Consider the following 24,577-nt stretch of genomic DNA (forward strand, 5'->3'; position numbering starts at 1 on the left):
GAAAAAGCCCTGCATCTCCTGCACTTGAAAGCCAGATTGACAGCCCAAGTCACCGTGGAAACAGGAGGCCACAGAGAACTGCTATCTATTAGAATCTGCCATTTTTTAAATAATATAACTGCTAAATTATTGTTTATTCCTCAGATTTCTGACTACACTGATAGCTAGACAGTTATCTCCTTACCTAAACTCTGTTTCCATGCAATGCTTCATATCTCATCTTTTTGCTCTGTCACTGTCCTAACATTATCTGAGATCCTAGAAATTTGCCCAACTCTAATAATAAATATTCCACTATACAGTCCAACTTTTTAATCTTATTCTTTCTGCTCTACAAAAGGCTCATCGTAAAGACTGTTCCTGTGGCACTACAGAGGTATGATATAGGGTTGTTTTCACCACGAGTTCTGAGCCACCACTGCACTAGCATATCTTGCAGCGGGACACCATTGCAGGTCAAAAGGTGTGTGGCTGGGTTGATGTTCACATTTCTCCTTTGGCAATATGCAGAGTACCTTCTGTGCCAAAGACTCTGAAACAGGAGTGAAGGCCCTGGTAGGCAGCAGCTTGACTTCTCCGTGCTCACTGAGGTATGCAGGGGTGCTCCTCAGCAGTGGAGCCTTACTGGCGGACTGTGCACAACAACCTACAGTCTTGACCACAGCCTTTGTCGTTTGGGGATTGCCATGGGACCCCTTTGTCAACAAAGTACAGTTAGATGAACTCCAATTCAGATATTGGAAGCCTCATTTGGTGACAAGAGATGTCCAGGTGGGGATCTGTCTCCCCATTTTTGGCAATTTCATTTAAATGGCCTTCAAATATGTGTGTGTTCTGGGCAGCTTCCCTCTGTTGTTCTGTCCTGCCCCTCCTAAGACCCCCTACCTTTAGCCTCACATTAGTCTCTGTGACCTCTCCCTCTCGCCTCTCCCGTCTCCACTTCCCACCTGATCCTCCTGGTTCCAGTCCTTTCCCTGTCTATGCATAACCACCTATTCTGTTTCCTCTTCCTACAAGATTTATCTGTCCTGCCCTGTCACTAGTAACAAATCCCTGTGGCTCTATGGATCATAGCTCGTTATCATTAATGTAACAGCCAATGTCCACATACCATACTTGTCTTTCTGGGTCTGGGTTACCTCACACGGGATGATTTTTTTCTAGTTCCATCCATTTACCTGTGGATTTTTTTTTTAACAGCTAAATAATACTCCATTGTGAAAATGCACCGCAAGTATCTATTCTTCTGTTGAAGGATATCTAGTTGTTTCCAATTTCTGGCAAGCAGAAATGAAGATGAACTGCGAAACTCATTAACCCAATTGGAAAAGGCAGGGCAGGGTCAAGGGGAACAAAGAACAGCAGGACTTGAAGACAAAGTAGGACAATGAGACCACACACACAGGCACATGAAAAAATAAAATAAAAACACACAAAAGGAACACGCAGGGACTAGGGGACATCCCGAAAAGACCAATGCTTTGAGTTAAAGGCAGCGATGAAAGAGACAACTCCTCAGTGTCACACACAGATACAAGTAGCAGACAGCACTCAGATAGATAGGACCGGAAAAGAACTCCCCAAAGCACAGCACAGCACAGCACAGCGCGGCACAGCAAAAACACCTGGCACACACAGCAAAGAAGAAAGCTGCTAGAAGGGCACAAGTCACACACAAGGAAAGCCCGCCTGCATCCTGTGTCCAGGAGAGCTACCTGCCATGCCAGGAAGGAAGGACTTGCCAGCGTGTTCCAAACCAGCCCTACTTTGTGAATACTGGGGATAGTGTTACTTTGTATTGAAGAGAGAAGTGTATCCAAGAGACTACAGAAAGACTCAAATGAAGCTGTAATAGCAAATGAAACAATAGCGATAAAATGACTACTATCAATGCATATTTTTTTGTTTTCTGTTTTTTTTCAAAACAGGGTTTCTCTGTGTAGCTCTGGCTGTCCTGGAACTCACTCTATAGTCCAGTCTGGCCTTGAACTCAGAAATCCACCTGCTTTTGCCTTCCAAGTGCTGGGATTAGAGGCGTGCACCATCACGGCCCAGCCAACACTTATCTTTCATTGATAACAGTAAATATTAATGTGATCAACTCACTAAGTCAAAAGATTCAGGGTGACAGAACTAAAATCCATCTTTCCATTCTCCACAAAAAATTTGGCTTTAAATATGTATACGTAGAATGAAAGGATGTGAAAAGTATTCTACCCAATGGGACCAGGAAGCAGACAAGTGTCACCATCCTAAGTCTGATAGAGACTTCCAACCAGAGCTAATCACAAGACACAGAGGACATTTCAGTCCAACCGAGGGAATAGTTAACCAAGAGGTCATCACAATCCCAAATTTATATGCACCAAACTATGGCATACCCAATTACTGGAATCATAGGCACAGACTGAATAAACTCAGTAGGTGATTTCGGTACCCACTTCCACCAATAAATAGGTCATATGGGAAAAAAATAAACAGTAATGCCAGAATTAAATGACATTATACATGGAATAGACCTAACAGATCTACAGACAATTCCATTCAAATGCCAAAGTATATGCATTCTACACATGCTACACATGGAAGCCTAAAACATGCTAAACAAAACCCAAATCTTAATAAAATGAGAATAACTGGAATAATTCCATGTATTTTTTGTGGCTACAGTGGAACAAAGTTTAAAATCAACAGCAAGCAATTTTCTAATAATTACATAAACTTGAGGAGATTAAACAACATATTACTGAATGACGAATGAGTCAAAGTAATTAAGAAAGAAAAACATTCCTGGAACTAAATTTAAATGAAAACAGCACAATAAAACCTCTGGGAAAGCATTAAAAGCTGTCCTTAAAAAGGAGAAATTTATAACTCCCACCTCCTACATTAAAGATCCAGAAAAAGAACAAGTAAATGACTTAATGATGCAACTCAGAAATTTGGAAAAAGAACAAACCAAACCCAAACCCAATAGATAGCAGGAAAAAATAAAATCCAGTTTTGAAAAAATAAGATTGACAAACTTTTGGCCAAACTAAGCAAAAGGAGAAGATAGCCCAAGTGAACAGAATCAGAAAAACAAACAAACAAACAAACACCAGGCAAACATTACCACAGATACAGAGAATTTCAGAGTATTACAAGGGAACACTTAATCACTTAACTCCAGTAAGCTAGAAAACTTAAAATAAATGGACAAATGTCTATATTTATCTAAACCATCAAAGATAAATCAGAGAGCTCACAGACCCATAACATCCCCAATGTAAAGAAACCCAAGTCCAGATGGATCATAGCTGGACCAGAATCCCAAAGAGCTACAACCAACACTTCACAAAGAAACAAAAAATGGAAGCAACACTTCCAAACTCCTTCCATGAAGCCAGTTAAATTATTCTACTACCTAAACCAGATAAAGCACTACAAAGAAAGAAAACTTCAGGCCAATATCCCTGAGGAACACAGGCATCCCAAAAATAACACCTGCAAATTTAATACAGGCAAATTGTATCCTGGAGATACAGGGATGTTTCAGCATATAGAAGTCAATAAACGTATCATGTTAGAGGACTGAGAGACAAACCCCACATGATTATCCCTACAGATGCAGCAGAGGTCTTGACAACATCCTAGATCTGTGTGGACACAGGGCTCCATCCCTCTGGAAGGCTAATCTAGCAACGCTGTGGTCTTGGGAAGCTTGCCCCAGTCCCCTCAGCCCCTCAGCCCAGTGGGCCAGGCTCTGCAGCGGCTCCTCTCCCAACTGTACAGGAGCCTCGTGGTGCCACCAATCAGCACTCCTCTCACTTGTGTCTACTGCTCAGGGACCACTTTTGTTAAGTGCCTGATGTCAAGGTCTTGACAGCCATTGTAAAAATACATTTTATTATTATTCTATCCCTGTTTTGGGTAAGAGGCAACTTAATCCCTGTCACTGCATCTTGTCTAGAAGAAATATCTTTTCAAAAGTGATATAAACGCTATCCATCCTTTCTACCCCAAGCTTACCATGAACAGAAGCAAAACCTGATCCTTTAGGTAGACGCTAACAAAGGCAATGTGACATGGTATTCCCCAAATCTCAGGTTGTTAAGGAAATAAGATGAAGGAACAGCAGTGATCTGAAAACAGTTCCTACACTCACTAACTCTCAGTCAACATATGAGTAAAGGTGTCAGAAGCCATAATGGGACAAGCATGATACCAGCATGTGATCATCCTGAAATGGCCTGCTTCGTATTATTATATAATCTGAGACAGGTGAGCCCTTATTAAGCAAGGCTGTGAGGGACTCATTTAAGGAAAGATTCCTATATTAATATGCTTTTCCTGTTATTATTAAACCTACATAATAATAAGTAGTAGCACACCCCTTTGGAGCAGATCTCTGCAGATCCACAAAGATGTACTGTTTTATAGTGATGCTATGTAGACATAGGATTTAGGAATCCTATAAGGATTCCTAAAATTATATCTTATGATTATTAAGCTCATTTATAATGGGACTGCTAGTAGGTCCTTTTCTGATAGTCAAAACTGCAATGAGAACTTTGCCAGTCTCCCAAGTATCACCAGTTAATTGCTCTTAGATGATAGTCAGACTTTCTCCTAGTCAGAGCACAGTCCAAGAGGTTGTAAAACAATTAATCAAAGGTCATAAAAAGGGAACTAATAATTTATTATAGGTGCTAGGACAGAAGATAAAATATTGACTGGGTTTATCTATACAAAACTTCACTATTAACTTAGTTATGATTTTAAACCTTCAGTGAACCTGTGGAGCTGAGACAGTGATAGATGTTTAGCCAGATAATTACTCCTAATGGATATGCATGTGAACATTCTATGTCAATTTATGATTTGAATTTTTGTGTGAACTTGTGATGAATTTTGTAACATGTGATCATTCATTCTGAAAAATGTTTAAGGGCTGAGGACAAAGAGAAGAGTCAGACCAGAGGAACTTAGTTAAGAAGAACAGAGATGAGAAGAACTGAGCTGAGAGAGAAACTGAACTGAGGAGAAGTTTTTAGTCAGAAGAGAAGATTAGAAGGAGAATGCTGAGTGGAATAACTTAGGAACTATAGGTAACATAAAAACCTAAGAGAGCAATGCTCAGAATGCAGAGAGCAGGAGCAGGCAGGCTTCTCCTTACCATGGGACAGAGCAAGTCCCATGGTAAGGAGAAGGCAGGCTTAATCTTATTAAAAGGAACAAAGCTCATGTTTATAAGAGCTTAATTCATTTAGCATTAAATAGGTTTCTTTCTTTATGCAATAAAGATTGGAGTTCATTTTTCATCCAAAATGAGTGAGTTCTTTTCTGCACCCAGTGCTTGGTCTTTGCTTCATATGCTTCATAAGTATGGATGTGTTTGTAAGTAATTGTGAGAATGCACACGCGCTCGTGTGTGTGTGTGTGTGTGTGTGTGTGTGTGTGTGTGTGTGTGTGTGAGAGAGAGAGAGAGAGAGAGAGAGAGAGAGAGAGAATATAATTTTAAGAATGCATGCAAGCTGGGCCCAGAAGAATTTGTGTGGAAATGTATACATGATAACTCTGCATGTTTGAAGCTGTGTATGAACTTATGTGAGATTATGCATATTCACTTATGTAAAAGTTTTTCTCTCTGTGAGTGTTATTCTCTTCTCCTGGTTCAATAGAGGGTTATTGCTCCAAACTTCCCCCGAGCCTGACAAGAGACATCTGGACAATAGGGAAAAGGCTCTAGCAACTAATCCTTTACTTAATCTCCTGCTGTTTTAGGATGAGGTGCTAAGTGCCTGAGACTGCAGTCTCTGGCCTCAGAGGAACACAGAAGGCAGGTCAGCTACAATAGCATAACTTAGACTTAGATAAGTAAACTTTTATTATACAGCAACCCTAAATATCTCTTCATCTCTTCCCACCTCACCCTTGCAGATGCCCCCCTCCTCCGCTGCCTGCCAGCCCCCCCCCCCCCCATAAACTTCAGGAAGTTTTGAATACGGAAACCCTGGAGCACTGTCTCAAGTTACTGAATTTCCCCCTTGTCCTAAACATACAGATGACACTGACAAATGACATCTGTGTATTCTAAAAACAGTAGTTATTTCTAAACATTGTGTCAAAGACCACACTGTTTTTTCTTATTTTCAGAGTAAGAAAAGGTATCCTTAAATTTTAAAAGCTAAAACTATGAATTTTTATTATTGAAATGCTGAAATACTTCTTTCCCACTCCATGGACTGATTTTCTAGTGTGTACATGCAGGTGTAGGTCTGTGGACAACCTCTGGCATTGTTCCCTGGGTTTTATTCACTCTATTTTCAACCATGAGGCAGCTGGACTGGCTAGGGAGCCAGGGAGATAGCTGCCTGTCTCTTCCTCCCCAGTGTTAAGGTTATAAGACTGTAGCCAGCCCTGGTTTGTTTGCTTGTTTAATATGTGGGTTCCAGGACCTAACTTAAGTACTCATGTTTACAGGAAATGATTTTATTGTTGAGCCTTTTCTACAAGCCCAACTTTCCATTTTAAATAGTAATAGCAAAACACCTGATGGTATGCTGAGACCTGGAACTTGATAGTTTACTTTGACTACAAATGGACGCATTTATGCGTTTTATCCTGCAGTTGGGCTGAAATGAAGTTGAACAGTATTGCTGGCTTCTGTATGAGATGACAGGACAGATGTCAGGCCTTCACTGTTCCTCGTAACACGCTTTAGATACAGACTTTGCATTGCCGGTATTTCAGGGGTTAGATCCTAACACATGATGAAGATGAGGGATGTACCCCTGTACTCCCAGAGACTGCCCACTGCACCAGGTCTCAGTAGGCGCACACTTGAACCTCTAGCCTTCCTTCTCACCTTAGAGCAGCGCGAGATACTTTATAAATCACTACAGGAATGATAGAAGCTAGAGTTATTTTTCAGTAACAGAGCAGGGGAAACCAGAGAACAGGAACTCAAAATCCCAGGTAACAAATGAAAACCCTGGGCAAAAACTTCAGCCTGATGGACTAAATATTTGTGACTGGAGTGGCTTTGTCCAGAAATTACCCAGAAGTCGGGCTGCAGATGTGACCCAGAGCTCTAAGGCAGTATTTGTTTCTCTGCCTCATAGACCCAGAAGGCCCAGATAAGCTTTCAGCCACTTGTAACAATAACTTACACAAAAAGCTGCTTATGATTTCCAAAATTAAGTTTCCAGTTAGACATCTATGCAGAAAAGAACAATCTGATTTTCTGAGCCAGTTTCTTCAAAGCATATTATGTGGTTTTCTTTCTCTTTTAAAATATAGCTCTTTATTATTATTTCCAAAACATGTATTTAGTAATTGATTTTTTTTATTGTTTTATTTATTTACATTCTACCCCGGCTTCCCAGTCCCCCCTCCTAGAGTTCTTCACCCCATCCCCCTTTGCCTCTGGGAGGGTGCCCCACACCTCCCTCTCACCTACCCACCCCTCTACCCAAATCACCCTTTCCCTGGGGTGTCAGTTTTTCTTAACCCCCAAACCTGTTCTGACAGCCCCAAGAGAGACAGCTCTGGCTTCTCCTGAGGCCCTGTCCTGCCACTCTATGGACTCGGTGGAGGCAGCACCAGATTAACCAGGGCTCAGAGGATTCCCTCTGAAGCACTCTCGAGGACTCTGCTGACCCTGTCTGTGGCAGCGAGAAAGAAAGGCCTTTTTCTTCTGTAACTTGGCCTTTTCTGGTTCAGGAAGTGGAGCCAGAGTTTAAGAGCTAAATCCACATGAAAAAGACTAAAGAGCCAAGAAGCTTTACAAACAAGGGCATTATGCGTCTTCACAGCATTCCCTGGCCTTTTCCTCCCACCATAACTGTGAAAGACCTATCTATGTTGTTGATGTGAGGCAGCTGCTCTAGAGGGCAGGCCTCTAACCTTTCCCCACAAGAAATTTAAAATGATCTTTGTAATATACAAATCTGATTATGTGAATTCCAGGTTAAAGCGTTTCAATGCTCTTAATATAAAACCCAAATCAACTGACCTCATCCAACTTCTCAGCCACTTTTTAATCCACGTTCTTGTTTTCTTATAGTTTAGCCATGTCTGACTTCCGTCTTCTCAAACTCATGCTACTCTAGACCTCCATACTGCACAGCACCACATATCACGCACCTTTATAACACGTCAGGCACTGCTGTGTCTTTCCTCAATAGCATACAAGCTACAAGGCTCCTGCATTCCCAGTTTCTAGCAGTGTCTGACTCCAGAAATGCTTAGGTGACAGTCCAAAGAAAAACAGTAAAGGCAGAGAAAAAGAGCAAGTCTGGAGAAAGAAAACCCCTGCTGTCTCTCTCTGTATACACATGTATATAATCTATAATATATATGCATAGCATACACACACACACACATATATATACATATATGTGTATATACATGTATGTATTGAGGTAGCACTGGTTTACTGGAATAGATATGAACAAGAATAATGAAATCAGGCACCAATTTGAAGTTATATACACAAAAATAATGGATAAAGTCAAAAGAATAAGAATTTTAAATTAAGTTTCAAAAAGGCATATGATCCCATAAGTAGCAGGATGAAAATATATTGAGGTAGCTTTCATTTACAATTCAAACATGCTTGCACATGCAGATCATTAGATTCTGTTAACATTTAGATCATTGCTACATCTTTATTATGGAATAGAAATAGATAACTTAGCAGACTGCTTGCTTAATTCTCACACCTTATAAAAACAACCTTTAAGACCTACACTTGCTCGTATGAAGGACACCCTCTCACATTCTTCCTTTCACATAGCTCATGGGTAAGCCTGCAGCACACACACATGTGCAGTCCATTCAGTGCATCAGGTCCTTCCTGATGGCACTCTGAAAGTTTAAAGGGAATGCTAGCCTTTAGTAGCCATTAAAACAGACATTTAAAGATAGTACAGCCAGACATAAGAAAAAATGTACAAGAATTATCTAATTTGTGAAACTGAGAATTTGTCATACCAAAAGAGCAAGTTTACAGTATGACTAGCAAACAAGATTCCTGTGTAATTATGTAGTTAATTTAAGGCTTGTGTAATAATAGAAGTTTAAGAATTAGGGCCCCCTCCCCCGCTCAGGAAAAAGATTTATGTATACTTTATCTAAGGACAGAATTACTGAGTGAGTGAAGGAGTCCGATTATGTCCTGACCGTCATCAGCAGAGGAACAGCATCAGACACTGGGAATCGAGAATAGCAAGGAGGAAAACTGCAGCTGCCACTCTGTGCCACGCACACAGGGCCACGGCCATCCGGCCATAGCCGCGTGCTGTCTCCTTACCTGTGACCGTCACACCATCACCTTTACAGTCTGTGGCCATTTCCTGAACACGAGCTTCTTCGTCCACAACTACCTCTTTGCCCGATAATTTTAAATAAGCTCGTAGAGAAGATGGGGCCTTGACGGCAATAGAACCTGTGGCAAATTTAGAGTAAACCGATTCAAATAAATCACATTTAAATTTACTTGGAAATAAAGTTCTTTCTCCTGGGAGCCACAGTAAACGCCCTCAAGGCTCACCCACCCTGACTTCTGTCTAGAGTGTGGACATCAGAGCATTATGAACCACTAGCTCTTTTCTAGCATCCTCACAGTTCATCCACGAGAAAAATAAAAGAAGTAATAATTTACCACACACGAGGCAGAGAGTGTGCTATCAGTGAGCATTTGTGAAGAGGCAGACAATCACTTGGTGAAGTCCCACTATCACCCCACACAGTGAGCTGTAGGTATGGTGCAGTGTCTCCACAGCCCGTGACTGCTGAGACTCTGGGTTCCACACAGTGTGACCTCACTGTCCAGCAGGACTCATGGCCCCACTGCTCACAATGCCGCATGAGCTGCAGGATCCTGCACGTTTAGTTTCGCTTGGAGTGTAAGGAAAAAGATAAGAGGATCTGGATTCCAAGTGACTAATGTCGCTCTGGCGTCAGTTACAGGCTTTTACGCACTGACAGGACACTCGGCTTTATTTTCAGTGCAGGCTGGTGGTTACTCTAAAGGAAGATGCTGAAGGAATAAGTCAGGAAGGGGCCCCGTCAGCTGTGGGATTCCCGTCTTACTACCATGTAGGTCTCCGCCAATCTCCCAGGGCCCGCGCCAGCTTCCTCCTGCTTCTCATCAAATTTAGAGCCTTCTGCCCTAAGGATCAGCTCATCTCTGGGACAGAGTCAGGAGTCTGCATCCTGTTCCTAGTCTTCTGAAGCCGTCCGCATAGAAGCATAGCTCGACTTTCTGCTGTATAGCTGTGATTTTCTCAGTCATCTCCACCCACACAGCTGGGCTTGGCTGTCACTCACCGTCATGCACATGCGAATGGCTATACACACAGTTAGTTTCCAGAGGGATAAAGAATATACTTAGGATGGCTCTTTAGATGCATGCAACTCATAGCCAGCTTTCCACTGGACAAAAGGTATATGGTTTTAAATGAAATATGTGAACTCAGAACAAGTTATCTGTATGAAAAATTATACAGACAAGCACATCAGAAGTCTGCTTTAGAGAGTCTGTGCAGACATTCTGGGACCGTGCTTCGAAGGCTACAAACATTCTACAGTAATGGCTGGGGAGATTCTAGATAGGCTGGCGGGAAAACTTTAACTTAGAGGCTTTCCCTTCAACAAATACTCTTATTTCCTATACAACAAAACTGCAAGATCCTCACAGAACACTAAAACGTCTACAGTAACAGTCACACTATAAGACATTTTTGTTTGTCCTACAAGAAGAAAGTCTGCCTTCATGGCCATCTGTCCTGAACAAGGGTTTCTGACTGGCTGAGAGAGCTCAACAGCAGTACGTCAGGATCTACTACAAGAAAATGTCCTGAAGTCACTGGAGAAAATCCAACTTCCAGGATTCTGTGTATTGTTCCGAAGCATCCCAAATATCCCATCATTCTCACACATTCAAGACATTCACCGCCGCAGTCAAGCTGGGGCTCCAGCTGGCTCACCTTCCTGTGACGTCAGCACCACTTCCCCCAGCTGGCTGACGTACACATCTATGGCACCCCGATGGCTGGAGGCTTTTAGACATCCACAGGACGAATCTGGAGGAAAGAAAACTGTATTCATGACTGTCTTTAATGGAATAAATGGAATTAAAAACAAAATAAAAGGCCCTGCTTTGACATTTGTGTAAGAAACAACAAACCTTGAAAGGCTTTAGATTTTTCTTATAACATTATTTTTATCAAAACACATTAGAAATTTAGAAACCTGTACCCAGATAACTAATAAGTTTTGTGTATGGCTGCTTTGCCAGCATACGTCTATCCACCACTTGCAGGGCCAGGACCCGCAGAAGCCAGAAGAGGACATCTGTCCCCTAAACTGGAGCTACAGAGAGTTGTGGGCCACCAGTGGGTGCTGCAGACCAAACCCAGGTCCTCTGGAAGAGCAGCAGCCAGTGCTCTTAACCAAAGTGAAGCAAAGTTAGTGAAAAACTGAAGAATTTCATTTTTCCCTTTCAGCAAAGCTGCTGCAAATCTGTTACCCACCTAAGGTTTGCTGCACTTCTTCAAGGGGTAGCAAGGATGTGGGGCAAGCACTGGAAGAGCTCTTGTCTTGTGTTTTCATCTAGTAAATACGTCTTTACAAATTTCTGACCTGAATAGGTATCTTCATGTCGGAACACAAAAACCCTAACTTAAATGGACTCAAAATTCTGATGTCATCACTGTCTCTTGTTTTCAGTAGACCAACGGTTTAAGGTCAAGGAGAAACAGTCAGACACAAGAAAACTGGAGGCTGACTTATGTCTGTGCTAAGGGTCTCCGCCCTCCTCCACAGTACCAAGCGTTTACTGCGTCATCTAGCCTGACTGGGCTGAGGAGGCCGAGCGCATCCTCTTCAGGAGCCTCTCTTGAAGGCATTGCTTATCAGGAGCTTTGACTACTTCACTGAGAAGCAAATAGGAACTGTAGTGAAAATCATGTGAAAAAATAATACTTTTGGTAAAATATGGAGAGAAAATACATATCCACAAAGGCAACATTTATCTTTAAAATTTTAAATGACTTCAATCAAACTTTGAAGTGAATTATTCAAGATCTGGCTCAACCATCATTTAAAATAATTTCTCTTCAATCTATACCAAAAAATGTCCTCAATCAGACTTCAATTATTAGTTTTTAAGTGTCAAAAGTAAATACCAATGTTAGGGAATAAAGACATTAGGTAAATGATATGAGACAGAGAGACTGGCTACATCATTGCTAGGTGGGTACCAACAGAAACTTCACTGAAAAAATATCTTATTAAACTCTAGAAGAAGTCATGTAAAATATATTATGGTAACAATAAGCACGTATATTGCCTATGTGTAATGTATCATCCCAGCTTGAATAAAGAGATGTATTTGAAAATTAGTTTGACTTTCTTTCTCAAGGGAAGGGGGATTCCACAAGAATGTTGTGTGATTCACAAACAATACTTTCATTCTCTTTACCATGGGAAAATACATAATTATAAGTTACAAAGGAATTATATGTGAGTGTTATCAGTCTTGAGATTTGTTAATCTTGCAAATCTGTCAAAAAACTCAAGATACATTTTATAAAGAAGAAACAGACATGCAACATTTAAAACCATGTAGCAAACATGAAATCTCAAAAAATATGGTTGCTTATGTAAGACCTACACAATACCACCTTAGTGGACATTCCAGTGTGGGTGAGAAAATCTCCTAAGGCCCCAACATGATGGAATATTACTCGGCTGTTAAAAACAATGACATCATGAAATCTGTAGGCAAATGGACAGAGCTAGAAAAACATCACTCAGTGTGGTAACCCAGACCCAGAAACACAAACATGGGATGCACTCAGTTATAAGTGAATATTAGCTGTAAAGTAAGAGGTTGCCATGCTATAACACATTCCGTTTTTAATGGAATGTTCATGCTTACCTGTGAGGAAGCTTTGTGCACATAACTCAGCAAGCCTGAGTTTAGTCATTATTTTGTAATCTCAGTCAAAATTTTCCCTCTTCCCCAACTGTCTAACAGAAGTAACTTTTTTTTCATAGCAATCTGTACCCCATTACTCTGTCTTCATTGCACTTACAGTGATCTGAAATCACCTTTTGTTATTTATATTTCTTTGTCTACCTGGCACTCAGAGGTGACAGTTCTGAGACAAAATGAGTAGTCTTGTTGACCAATATATTCCCTAGTACTAAAAGAATTCTGGACACAGAGCACTCACTCATAGATAGAGATGAAAAGGTACTGGTTACTAACAGGTGACTTCAAATGACAACAGTTTTAGAAATTCATATATATATATATATATATATATATATATATATATACACACACACACACATATACATACATACATATATACATACATACATCACACATACACACACACACACGTTACTTTCTTTGACAGAGTTAATGTAGTTATTTAAAGAACTCAAGAAATTCATAAGATTTTTTTTTCTTAACACTAGGTCCAGGACATTTTCTCTTGAGTAAACATATTCAGACTGGTCTGTCTACACATGACCTACAACATATCATGTAAGGCTTGATATGCTGAATAAATTACATACTTTAATAAAACTACACATCATCATAACTAACATACTTTAATAAAACATCACATCTACAGCTATTGTAAGCCATTACCAAGCACCATCTTGATACATACCCACTGTAATGTTACCCATCTTGCTTTGTAAGATGATATTTCCTGTAAAAGAGAGAAAACAAGAATTCCAAATTACCAGAGATAATAGAGAAGGAACTGTGTTACAGAGAATCCTAACGCACAACTGTACATCCACAATGTTATTTACTACCTCTACCACAGACTACTTCTGTGGTCGTTTTTTTCTCAATACCAGAAATCCAGTCAGAGATTTAGTGGCAGTTCTGAAACAAATGATGTTAGGCACATAACCTTCACCTCCCTCTCCAGACCTGAAGGTTTTATAGCATAACTACAAAACAAACATCTTTACAGACAGAGGAGAGATAACTGCACCCTAAACTTAGTCTGTCAGGAATACTCAAAGGTCCTCCTTACACATTCTCAACATAAACATCAATCAACGCATTAACTAGACACAGTTGTACAAAGTCACATTTTAACCAAGATACACAAATATTTCATGAAAATGTCTTTTTTTTTTTCAGGCCACTTCCATGTCTGTTAAAGTTGTTTCTGAGCCAAGAGTTAAACTGGTTTAGGATAAAAATAATGAACACACTGATGTATGGCTAACAAAGAAAAAACCTCAAAGCTTTTCATTCTGCAATGAAATATATTTTCCAGACCAGCGATGGGGTATTATAACCATTCTTCTCAGCTCACTTAGTTTAAAAAGAGGCCTGCCCCTCACAAGTGTGTTTATGGGCACCAGTACTTCTAGAATCAGAAATTCATAGCTTCTTCCCCCAAATATATGCAATAACTTCATCTTTTCTAATATAATCCAAAACTACACAAAGATTAACTTGAATTCAGAATTAATCCAGAGTAATTTTATTTAATATATTTTATAAATGATAGTATATCAATTTCTGTAGAAAGTAAAACAGAGGGACATTTGATTTGTTGCCCAGTAGTCAGGCAAGCATGATGGCAGTACTCCTTGTAAAGGTCCGACATTCCATTTTTCATTCTCATGTGAACAAGGGGACATTTGTACAGGGATAAGAACATGGTTTTAATGGAGAAGCCCATAAAATTATTTTTATGTCTTAGGTCCTTACAAGGCTTTGGATATCTTGTTAAATGTGTTAAGTAAACATTACTTCATTGGTGTGCTCTAAATACTCTCTTCCAACGTTCAAACCCAGGAAATATAGTCTCGCCATTACATGCAAACAGTGGCCAAAGCATGCAGCTTCTAAGATGGCTTCCACTTCCTCCTAGCACCCACGCCCTCTGTATGGCTATCACATGCAGGCCAGATCTCAGTGACTTGCCTAAGGTTGTGGGCTGTCATTTCCATGGCTAGGTTATAGAAAGATTATGATTCTGTATTTCTAGTCCTCTACCATTCTCATGGAAGTCAGAGAGCACACTGACACTTGCCCTTTGAAACTGGCCACTGGACAAGGGAATGAGCAGGTTTCTGGCTAACAGGATAACAGCCATAAGTAGGCAGGGAGTCATATTCACTCTCACTGAACACTGATAAGAGCTCATAGCCTGGATGACACTGGGAGTATAATTCTATGAGAAATGTTGAGTCAGAGACCCAGCTAGGCCACTCTAGAACTAAGACATAGTTTTATAACCAGCTAGCTAGGGAGTCCAGGTACTCATACACAAGAAAACTGAGCCCCATACATTTACAATAGTCTTAATGTAGCAAAATATTATTTTTAAATGAAAATATGATTCTCTCAAGGTAGTCACTAATGGGTATGATATGAAGTCTTGACAAAATGATTCTTACAGCTATAAGACAAAAGTTTAAGACCCATAGAGAGAATGAAGACTACTTTTTATTATAGTGACATGTATCTTATAACATTCCTCTTGACTATTAGAGTTCTATATGCAGTAAAAAACATAATGAAACAAAAAGATTATGAATCTAAAGAATGGCTATAAAGAAAATTTCAAAAAATTTTTCAATAATGAATAAACAACAAAAATGCACATATACGCACAATAATAATAATCAAAGAAAAAGAGGCCATCAACCTGAGGATAGGGCATGAGTCGGGCTGAAAGAAGGAAGGAAAAATTAGTGGGAAGTATATAACTATATATCAGTTAATGTATATTAAAATACACAAAAATGTATTTTCAGTAAACACCAAAATACTAAAAAATCTATACCTTAAACAGAAATAGTCCAAAGTATTCAGAATATACAAATGAATTTCTGCCTTATTTTGCAGAATAAAACAAAATACATTAAAGTATACAAGTAAACAATGGGCATAATTAGCAGTTATCTACTCTTTGGCTCATCTACTTCATACTGATCACTGAAATAATATATGCATCAACTATTTGAATCAAATTTAGGAAAAGATTTTTATTCCCTATGAGATTAGAACCATATGGCCTATGGCACTATGTGTTTTCTAATACTCTCCAGTCATACAACTTTCCCAGAAATTCCAGTATTTAAGACAACATAGTTCTTCTGATCTCACAACCTTCATTTTTGCATGGTTAGAGAAAACACATGATTTAATTCAAAGGTAAAAACACTATTTTTCTTCAGCAAAAGAATGATTATGATTAAACAGCACATACACCTTCATGATCTACAGAGAGCCCTTCGAACGTCCAGAGGTAAGCCCTTTGAATGGTTCTGAGGTGGCACAAGGGAGAGATGGGAAGGAGGGCCCTTGCTAGCTGTAAGTCACAAGACTAAATGCTAAGAACTTAGAAATAAAGCATGGTCCTTTCTCTTGAGGGGTTTATAACTAAGTAATGATTTATAGACTATGGAAGATATGGGGACTGTAAGATTATGACACACACATACACACACACACACAGAGAGAGAGAGAGAGGGGGGGGAGGGAGAGAGAGAGGGGGGGAGGGAGAGAGAGAGTGTGTGTTTAAAATACTGGGAAAAGCATTTCACGTGGAATATAAAGACATGGTCATTATGACCCAAGGCTCTGATACAGGTCTCAGGTGTATAAAATAGTTTAGAACCATTCATAACCAAAGGTGAGGTTTCATACAACTCTGGAAGAGAAGGCAGAGCCCAAGCGGGAGGTTAGAAGGTTCAGAAGAACAGTGTGTTCAATGTGTTTCTAATAAACCACTACCGCTACACAAGGGACATGGGCTTGAGAAAGACAAGGCCAGAGGCAGAACTACTGCTCCAATGAGAGGTGACAGATTCTGTGGAAGGCTAGAAGCCAAAGGAAAAAGCTGGGGGAGGCAGAATCAACATTTAGGAGATTTATGAAACTTAAATTTAGTGGCTGAGTAAAGGGAGATGAGAGAATTAAAAATAAGTCATGGGTTGGTTCATAGCATGGGGCTATGGTAACATCAAAACGTGCAAGTGCAAGTGTAAATAAACAGTCTCTGGATGAGGTCAGGAGGCTGCGGAAGGGGCGGGAAAGACATTAGAACGAGATGAGAACCTGAGGTGCCTGGGAAAGCCCACTGGCTATGTGTACTAGGTAGTGAGATGACACAGGAGCCAGGATTAAAGATCCAAACTGATCCATCAAGATGCAGCTGTGGCTAAGACTCAAATATATACAACATGCAGTGAGGCAGACACCCATAAGCCTGGAGAATACGGACATCAGAGACAGAAAAAGGAAGTCTAGATGTTTATGAAAGAGTTACTAGAAGGCAGGAGAGGCCCTGGGTCCTGAGAAGGCTTGATGCCCCAGTGTAGGGGAATGGCAGGACGGAAGCGGGAGTGGGTGGGTTGGTGAACAGGGGAAGGGGAATGGGATAGGGGTTTTCAGAGGGGAAACCAGGAAAGGGGATAACATTTGAAATGTAAATAAAGAAAATATCTAATTTAAAGAAAAAAAGCAAGTTTGGGAGGCAGAAGCCAGCCAAGCCGGCCTGCCCTCGCTCCTCTGGGTACCGTCTGCCAGCCTACCAGGCCAGCGCCACTTCAGGGAGGGAAGGGGTACAGGGTGAGGAAGGGATGGGCGTGGTGGATGGAAGTGAGGGGAGCAGAGGTGTGCACACGCTGTGGACAGAGGCAATACTGGCGATGGGTGAGAGAAGGCTGAGGTGGATGGTGATGTCGCTGCCCAGTGGGGTCAACAGGCTGGTGTACAGCAGCCCAGAGCGTAAGCAGATGCAGACTCAGCCCCCGAACAAGCTGCCCTGCTGCGGGATCACCCTGGCTCTGGACAGAGGCCCAACAAGAGGAACAGTCCACTTTCTACAGTGGACCTCCTTGAAGTTACCACCATGTCCCAGGATGCTGCCGAGGGCATGTGAGAGTCAGTGGCCCTGATGGAGCTGGGGTCCAGGTTGATGTCACCTGATGACTTGTAGATGTTTGTGGCTCGCGCCACGGCCTGAGTCCATGTTGATGTCCCTGGACCACCAGGGACCATACTGACATAAGTGGCTTGAACTGCCACCTGAGACCACAGTGGTGACCATCCTGTTGAAGGCCATGTCTGGGTCTGAGGTGACATCCATGCTCCATGTCACCTCTGAAGGCCAGCAGAGGTCCCTGCTCTGCATTGCTGCCTGAAGCCATGTTTGTGCGGGGGGCCATGCTGCTGCTAGGGGCCATTGGATCTGAGTGGCCTGCAATGCAACCTGAATGCATGGTGACAGAGGGCCATGCCTGGATCCACAGCCTTAATGGACCTAGGTCTATGTTGACGTTCGTGGCCTGTGCTACCACTAAAGGCCATATGGATGTCCTTGGTCTATGCTGCAGCCTGAAATCATGTTGCTGTCCATTGAAATGCTGCCACTTGGAGCCACACGGATGTGGGTGGCTTGCAAAGTCACCTGAGGCCATGGTGAAGTCTGGGTCCGTGGTCTTACTGCAGCTGGGTCTGTGTTGATGTTCTTGGCCCATGTTGGCACCAAATGCCAACCAGATATCTGTGATCGAAGCTGCCTCAGAGGGCATTATCTGGGTCTGTGACCCTACAGCCACTGGGATCCCTGTCTGTGGTCTGTGTTGACATCAGAAACCATGGGACCATGCTCCCATGGTCCACAAGGAGCAAATAAGCTACTTTCACAGTGATTTCCATGACTGCAGATACAGTTGAGAAAAAGGGACATAGACGACTTCCCTTCCTCCCTTTCTCCCCAAATAGCAACAGCCTAGACAGGAAGCTGTCGTAGAGAACTCTTTAAAAACTGTGATAGGATGCTGGAGCATTGCTTTTATTTAGGGAGTAGGTCCCTGAGAGTTTGACCATGCCCCAGTGAGGATATAGATAGCATGAACTGATCTTTTTTTTGCTGTGGGGGAGGTCATTAGGGTGAGGGGCAGGAAAGGAATGGGAAGTCCTAGATAGAGGGTGTATGGTGTTAAATCCCCACAGAAAAGAATCAATAAAAATATTATGTTGGAAAAAAAAATTAGGATCTTAAGCTAGCTTGCTTAAATATAGCCAATATTTTTTATGATTTGTGTTAATCAACAATCTGCTGAGAGGGTTAGAACAAGGAATTCACCAAAATATATGTTCAGGGTCTTACTAGGATGTGGACCCTTACCCGCCCCTCCATCTCACCTTGATATTCTAAGTGTCAACAGCACTTGCCTACAAGCTCTTGGAACAAGGGGGGAGGCCAGGTGATCACAGTAGAGGGAACGAGAGATGTTGGTTTACCTAAGTGAGTTAAAGTACTCAAAGCACTGGGTATATGGAATGAGTAGAGTCTCTTTCTAACCTCTTTCACCTATACTGGAAAGCAAACAAAGTTAAGGACCAAAGAACAGAGGAAGAAACTGGCTGAATAACATGTAAGTAAGTGAATAAAATTCCCCTCCTATTCCTGCTTACTGATGCACCAAAGATATAAAAGGAGTTATGAGATAGCTGCTGTGACACAGAGTGACGACAGACAGCACTGGGAGATAGGTAGAAGGGGACTGAGAAAGTGGGACAGAGGTCCTTTCATTCAGCTGTGTATCCTTTAAAGATGGCGACCATTTCTTGCCCAACTCTGCATCCCTGGCTCCTAGAAACCTGGCACACAGTAACTGGTCAATAAGTGCACTGAATGAATAAATTCAACTGTAGCAGAGGCTATGATTCATCATGCAGAACCTCCTTTATACCTGAAGGGCTTAGATGCTGAAAGAATTGCTGGCAGACAGCCCTTTGAAGACAGCCCTCTTTGGAAACTGCTTCAACTGAAGACAGCCATCTTGGCCCAAGATCACACTCCTTCCTGGAGCAGCTGGGATCGAATGACCTAGGATATAAAATTCGTTTCCCTCACTCCAACTTGAGACAACTCTGAGGAGCCTTGCAAGGTTCAGAGCTGTCCTTGGGATTGATGAAAGTCTATCAGTCTGGCTTTTCTATGGAGACAGGGCTTCTTTCCCTGACATGGCACGGTGCCCAAGAAGTCTCTCCAGTAAACACTGTTCCATCTCAGTGTTCTTTCAGGGACACCCTACCTGAGGCAAAGTGCACAAGAGACCTATATTTAAACCATGTAAGGAAGTATACTTAATTTCATATTAAAGCCAATAAATATTCAAAGACCTTACAAAACAAACCTCTTATAACTAGCAATATTTATTTCAGTTACTTTAATCATTAGATCTAGAAATGTGTTCAGTTAGTGGTAAATTTCCCCAAATTCCATTCTGCCTGTCTAAAATGAAAAAAAAATAAAATATTTAAAAAACCATCAGTGTACTGAATATGAACACGGTACAAAGCAGAATAGAAAACAGCTATTTTTCCTGTAGTGTTAGTCAACCAATATCTATCTTGGTAAGGAATTGTTTTACCCCAAAACCTACTTGTGTATTATTTATAATACTAATATGTCTTTTCTTCCAAATGTAATATAGGATATATCCGACCAGAATAAAAGTAAATAAACCAGGTTTAATTGGCACAACTCCCCAGTCGATCCACCAGTCCCGAAGAACAGGGCTGAGGAAAGGCAGGGAGGTTTTACAGTCCTCAGGCGAGGCGTGACCGTGTCAGCCAAGAGCTGGGACTGAGCCGAGCATGGTCAGAAGCTAGGTGGCTGCAGGGTAAATGCGTAGGCTGCTCGTGTCAGAGAGGCAGGCTGCAGGGGCAGCCAGAAATGTCTTTTGGCGCCATTCCTGTAGGGTTGTTTCAGGGGCTGAGTTGGGAAAAGATGGGTTTTCCCAGCTTTTGCTTGAACAGGGGTGGGTGGTGGGCGGGCTCCAACCAACCAAATACCATAATTATGATCACCAGAGAAGTGTGATGCTTATTAAAAGTCATTTAAAATCTGAAATTACAAATTATTACTACCCACTACTACATTACTACTAATGCATAGCTCTGTTCCATTTTAGGTTCAAGTGATGTTATCAATGTAGGGACTGTTGAGGCCTAGTCATTAAATTGAGGTGCAAAGGTTATTCTAATTACCTAAGTATGCCTTTTTTTTTTTAAACAGAAGACTACTTGCTGATTTGTTATTTGCTAGCATGACTAGCAGTAACCACATTCTAATACAACTTAATAATTTGTGCTCACTTCTAAAATTTGCGAGTGCTGCCAAAATGTAAGGACACTGATATCCAGCCTTGCTAAGAAGTGCAATGAGTAAGTCACATATGGAAAAATGCTCAAGCCCACACTTCCTGGAGAAGGCCCAGCGGACGCTAAGCACCATGTGCACATACTTTTTCCAAGGATTAAGTGGGTCTTAGTATTACCCCTACAGACTTGAGATCACACACCTGGATGTGAACCATCTGCTCTGTGGAAATATAAAACAGGAGACTAACACCGGCCACCAGTAGGTCTTTGGCCAGATTATCTCAACATTATATGTTCTTGCTTTCTCTTTCCACAATGCAAGCATTAACTAAGTAATGTTGCTCTCTGCGGATATATGCTTTGGAAATCACAATGGAGCACTCAAAGACTGCTTTAGTGAAAATGAAATAGCACATTGCCAAGAGGACCTGTGCCAGGAGAAATACACATTAATGTAGTGTTCCCAAAATTAGTATCATAGAGTCTCTATAATCTGATCTATCCAAATGCTTAATTCATTTAACCTCTCGTATCATGGAAAGCAGCCACTAATTCCATCTTTCTTAACACTGCTTTTATTTCATCTCTTGAATATTGTTTCTTCTTATAAAATTTGTCTAAGTATCAACTTCTGGGGCTAGAGAGATGACATGTATACACGCATACACAGGCACACTAATACAAATCTTTTTAAAAAATGAGAACTACTATTAGCTTAATATAAAACAGCATAATTTCCGAATTCTCTTCAAAATAAAATTAAATTAGCTTATAAGTTATTTTACTTTCACATATTTTTTTAAAAAAGATGGCTACTGTACAATTAATTACGTAGGTCAGTTCCATGATCTTTAACCATACAGTCATCTCTTAAATTTTATGCCATGTGGAAAGTCTAAGATACCTTAGGCCTTTGTCAGCTTACCATGAACATTTCCTAATGCAATATCCCCAGCAGCAGAAGATAGAAATGAAGAGTCTGTATAAAGATACTTGGCTTGAAGCAAACCATCCTCCGTAGTTATATTAACACAGCTTCCCTGAAGTTTATCTATGGTCACAGTCTAGTAAAAGAGAGACTGGAATCAGTTCATTATAAAATAAACTGCAAACAGCTAAAACAGTTCATCTAGAAGAGCAGTTCTCAATCTGTGAGTCACAACCCACAGAGGTCACATTTCAGACATCCTGCATATCAGTTATCTACATTGATTCATAACAGTAGCAAAATTATCATTATAAAGTAGCAACAAAATAATATTATGGTTGGGGGTCACCACTGTAATGAAGGGTCGTCCAAGCATTGGGAAGTTGAGAACCACGACTAGAGAGTGAAGACCAGCTTCAGGAGAAGTCACCGTCACCTTGACAACTGCAAAAGTGAAAGCAACACGCATTCTCTGTAAACGGAGAACAGAGCCAATACGCAAGTCCTCCGCTGATTTACGCCTTCTTTACTTTCTCTGAACAATGTTATGTTTTCAGTGTAGATTTTGTCTTATTAGTTTACTCCCATCAGATATTTGAAAAGTGCTCTTACACAATATCTCTTAAAAGTTTATGTTATCTTGACTTTTATATTTGACCTTCATCTAGCAACCATGATAAACTCACTAATTCAAGTAGATTGATTTGTATTAGGAAATATTTCCACATGCATACTTTTCTCCAAATGAGCACTCAGTTCCTTTGCTTATATTCTCCATTTTATATGAATTATGTCCTCTGCGCTCTTTCCACTCTTACATCTGGCTCCACCTTCCAATCCAACAGTCAACAGTCAACAGTCAACAGCAGGACCAGACGGAGGAGCAGCCTTTGCCTCACTGTCTCTCTCAAGGGGGACCGCACAGCATCTCGGCGGGAACAGGAGGCTTGTTACAGATGATGCTGCCCTGTCAACTTCCCCCTGACTAAAGAGTCACATGCATTGTTGTTGCTATTCAAATTCATGAATGCATTGTGATTTTTTCTCTCACATGTTAACTCAGTAACTATTGACTTCTAAAACATTTCTGCTCTATATCAATAGTGTTAGCTTTCCAGTAAATAAAATGAGAGGACTTTTATGTCTATCCTTAAATTTCTCTGACAAATTTCAGTGTGTATTTACATTTCAAATACTGTTTACTACATAAAACAAAGACAGTAGGAGTCCCACATCATCCACTGTGTGGTAAACACGTGTTCATAAGAATGGGTTGGCACTGCACTCTGTTACGAGGATGGCTTGCCACACTTCTGCAGTACATCAGGGCATTCGAACAAATGGCACTACCATTTTGAACACACTGACATCAGTCCCACCCCTCCTCCAACCCCTTCTCCCACCCCTCCTCCCACACTTCCCAGAAACTGTTAAGAACGTTAGCAAATGTTATCAAACAAGATTGAGTTTCAAGAATGAAATATTAAAGACTACAGTACAAAATTAAAGAGAAGCGTGCTCAGGGGGTCTCACGACCTCTAGATTTACAGTATGTAACGTCATCATTTTCTATATATTATTTTTTTTTTACAAAGTATGTAATATTGCTTTGTAACCACTTGTTTATCTTAATTATGGGCTGACAGAAACTTTTACATTAAGTCTAGTTTCAACAAATCTGTCACAAAATATAAATGTTTGATCTTCCAAAGGCTTACAGTAAAGGCATAAAACTCAGGACAAAAAAAAAAAAAAAAAAAAAAACCCTCCACCTACAAGGTCTACTCATGAAAACTTGCTTAGTATTCATGGTTTCACACTTTCCAAGAATTTCCATAAAACAGGCAACAAAATGCCATGTTCTGGCCTTTCAATAGAGAATGGGGCTGTTTTAGGGACTACCAAAAGATGAACAGTAGAGCAGTATTGGAAACATATTAAATTAGCTAAGGCAGGCTTGTGCTTAGATTCTGCTCACCAGCACATTAAATAAAGCTGGATCTCAAGGCACTCTTTATGAGCATGTGGAAAATGCCAAGAATCTGTACTGCTCATTAAAAACTAAATATGTCTCCAGGAAGCCAGAAGATACCTGGTACTACCAAAGCAAACGAAAGCAGGTAAATCCCAGCACACACTCCAACACAATAGAGTTGTCAATCGCTCCACACAATCCAGGAACAAAACATAGTACACCAGGGCCTGAACCACATCACATACTAACTCAGCAACTAAGCTGGGGTTAGCAGAGCTGACAGCCAGACTGATAAAGTCTTACTTATAATCAATGGATAAAATGTCACATGTAGACACCCTAAACTGTATACTCTGATTTTTAACAGAAGTTATTTAAAGAGAAAACAAAAGGGAGTTCAGAAAACAAATACTTTCCTGAGAGGTACTGCTAAAATTAATTTTCACATGAGGAATTTTTCCCTACAGTTACTTTATATATATGCACATTGATATATATACATATATAC

At 40.8% G+C, this 24,577-nt stretch overlaps 1 protein-coding gene across 3 annotated transcripts in view; it reads right to left on the reverse strand.

The window, feature by feature from the left end:
* Positions 1–24,577, reverse strand: part of Fam185a (family with sequence similarity 185 member A) — an 81,831-nt gene that overhangs the window by 40,141 nt on the left and 17,113 nt on the right. For all 3 annotated transcript variants that reach the window (XM_052173096.1, XM_052173095.1, XM_052173094.1), the window contains exons 4-7: positions 22,092–22,230; positions 13,680–13,721; positions 10,977–11,072; positions 9,299–9,433 (exon numbers count right to left, since the gene is read on the reverse strand). In XM_052173096.1, coding sequence (XP_052029056.1) covers positions 9,299–9,433; positions 10,977–11,072; positions 13,680–13,721; positions 22,092–22,230 — 412 coding nt within the window. The remainder of the gene's footprint in view (positions 1–9,298; positions 9,434–10,976; positions 11,073–13,679; positions 13,722–22,091; positions 22,231–24,577) is intronic.

This window comes from Apodemus sylvaticus, chromosome 2 (assembly GCF_947179515.1).
Source record: "Apodemus sylvaticus chromosome 2, mApoSyl1.1, whole genome shotgun sequence".
NCBI lineage: Eukaryota > Metazoa > Chordata > Mammalia > Rodentia > Muridae > Apodemus > Apodemus sylvaticus.